Genomic DNA, 2,556 nt, shown 5'->3' with positions numbered 1-2,556 from the left:
CCGTTGCTCGCTTCAAAAGTTGAGAAAAGGAAGCACCAGCCAATCAAATCATATGCCAGTAAAAGCGCTAGCCAATCAAACCACGTGCTTGTGTGTCCAGGGCGGGTGGTCAATGTGATTGGTTGTTGGTCGCACGCCAGACACGCCCACCGGCAAGCGTCGACGCACGCTGCCGTGTGGACGTAACATTAGGGTTAGGCATGTGTTGGTTATGGTTAAGGTTAGGATAAGTCTCCAGGAAATGCATGTAAGTCAATGTAATGTCCCTTGAAGTGATGCATACATAGTGTGTGTGTGTGTGTGTGTGTGTGTGTGTGTGTGTGTGTGTGTGTGTGTGTGTGTGTGTGTGTGTGTGTGTGTGAAGATGTTTACACACACACATACACACACACACGCAAACAAACAAACAAACTGTGTGTTGATAACTAGCTGTGAGTTATGAGCGCTGACGTCCCGTCGAGGCTCCGCTCCCAACCGTTCTTCTTCTGCAATGTTTACTCTGGCTGAGATTTGGAGCACTCTTCTTCTCTGGTTGTTATCAGGAGAAGCAGTGACTTACAGTTTATGTGTCAGGGTGAGCCCCTCCTGCATTTTTAGTTCTCCCTTTCGTCTCTTTTCTCTAGCTCTGCAAACTCTTTTTTTTTTTTCAAGTGAAGCAGTTCAGAGTCCTTCATGAAGCCCCTGCTGTGATTTAGGTTTCAGATCCTTCCTCTCAGCCATCATTCTGGCTCGAGTCTTCTTTCTATTTTCTACTTTAGCTTTTTCTTCTGTCGCTTCAAATGAAGGTGTCATTTGCTTTTTAAAACCATGGGATATTATTACATTGCAATATGTCTATTTTTAATCTTTTGAAAGCTGATTATTCAACACAAAATCTCCCTTCATTTACATCCTTTCCCTGCTCTCTTATCGTTCCTTCCTTTGTCACTGTATCCTTCCACCGAGCACGTACAATTCCTAGGAAGGATATCTGAGGACATCTCATCCTTCCTGACACAGTAAATCATTGTGCCTCTCTGACGATTAACCCCATCTCTCTCTCTCTCTTCCTCTCTCCAGGATCCTGCTCACTGTAGTGGTGATCTTCCGTATCCTGATCGTGGCCATCGTTGGAGAGACCGTGTACGAGGACGAGCAGGCCATGTTCGTCTGCAACACCCTGCAACCCGGCTGCAACCAGGCCTGCTACGACAAGGCCTTCCCCATCTCACACATCCGATACTGGGTCTTCCAGATCATCCTGGTGTGCACGCCCAGCCTCTGCTTCATCACCTACTCCGTCCACCAGTCGGCCAAGCAGAAAGAACGGCGCTACTCCTTCCTCTACCCCATCATGGAGAGGGACTACGGGGGAAGGGACGGCACTCGTAAGCTCCGCAACATCAACGGTATCCTCGTTCAACATGGCGGCGATGGAGGAGGAGGAAAGGAGGAACCAGACTGCCTGGAAGTGAAGGAGATCCCCAACGCGCCACGAGGCCTCACCCACTCGAAGAGCTCCAAGGTGCGCCGGCAAGAAGGCATCTCCCGCTTCTACATAATCCAGGTGGTGTTCAGAAACGCGCTGGAGATCGGCTTCTTGGTGGGTCAGTACTTCCTCTACGGCTTCAGTGTGCACGGGCTTTTCGAGTGTGACCGCTACCCGTGTCTGAAGGAGGTGGAGTGCTACGTGTCGCGCCCCACGGAGAAAACGGTGTTCCTGGTGTTCATGTTCGCGGTGAGCGGCATCTGCGTGGTGCTCAACCTGGCCGAGCTCAACCACCTGGGCTGGCGTAAGATTAAAGCCGCCATTCGAGGCGTTCAGGCCCGCAGGAAGTCCATCTGCGAGATCAGGAAGAAGGACATGGCGCACCTGTCCCAGCCGCCAAACCTCGGACGCACCCAGTCCAGCGAATCAGCTTACGTCTGATGATGAAGAGAAGAAATTAAGGTTTGAGGAGGAGGAGGAGGAGGAGGAGGAGGAGGAGGAGAGGAGGAGGAGGAGGAGGAGGGAGGAGGAGGAGAGGGGGGTGAATGGGGGGTGAATGTGCAAGGGAGGGAATTCATTATGATTTTAATTTGATGAAGACGGCACTGAGATGACCCCTCCTGAAGGAAACAGAATGTAAAAATAACCAAACCTCCGTCTCAACGACTTTGATGGTCGAGAAGGAGGAAGAAAAAAGATCTGTTTTGCAAATGAACATGATGAACATATGTTGGTCTCATGGGGAAGATATCCCAACTGCCATTTTCTACTTTTTGTCTTTAAAATAAAAAACGAATTACCCTCTCCTCTGCCCCTTTTTTCTTTTAAAGTGGGGGAATTAAATCCTCAAGGGGCTGGAGATGAGAAGACGAGGGTTAAGGAGAGGAGAAGAGATGAGAGGCTGTTTTGTATTCTTCCGGGACATTTGGAAGATGACGGCGGTGTTCGATGAATCCCATGGTGCTTTTCTTCTGGACTGTGTCAGCCTCAATGCTCGGGCACGGGGAGGAACGGAAGAACTGTCTAGAGAGCGGAGTTTGTGAGAAAACATATATGATATCCCCAAAGGTCTTTTTGTTTTCCTAGAC

At 49.6% G+C, this 2,556-nt stretch overlaps 1 protein-coding gene across 1 annotated transcript; it reads left to right on the top strand.

The window, feature by feature from the left end:
• Positions 1-1,059: 1,059 nt before the first annotated feature.
• Positions 1,060-1,916, top strand: LOC117559828 (gap junction delta-2 protein-like; the record flags this gene model as incomplete). The annotated part of the gene is made up of 1 exon (XM_034236519.1): positions 1,060-1,916. A coding segment is annotated over one exon (850 nt), but the record flags the coding sequence as incomplete, so codon positions are not given.
• Between the last annotated feature and the right edge of the window lie 640 nt (positions 1,917-2,556).

This window comes from Gymnodraco acuticeps, unplaced genomic scaffold (genome assembly GCF_902827175.1).
Source record: "Gymnodraco acuticeps unplaced genomic scaffold, fGymAcu1.1, whole genome shotgun sequence".
Lineage (NCBI taxonomy): Eukaryota > Metazoa > Chordata > Actinopteri > Perciformes > Bathydraconidae > Gymnodraco > Gymnodraco acuticeps.
This window is presented reverse-complemented; position numbering and strand designations above follow the sequence as displayed.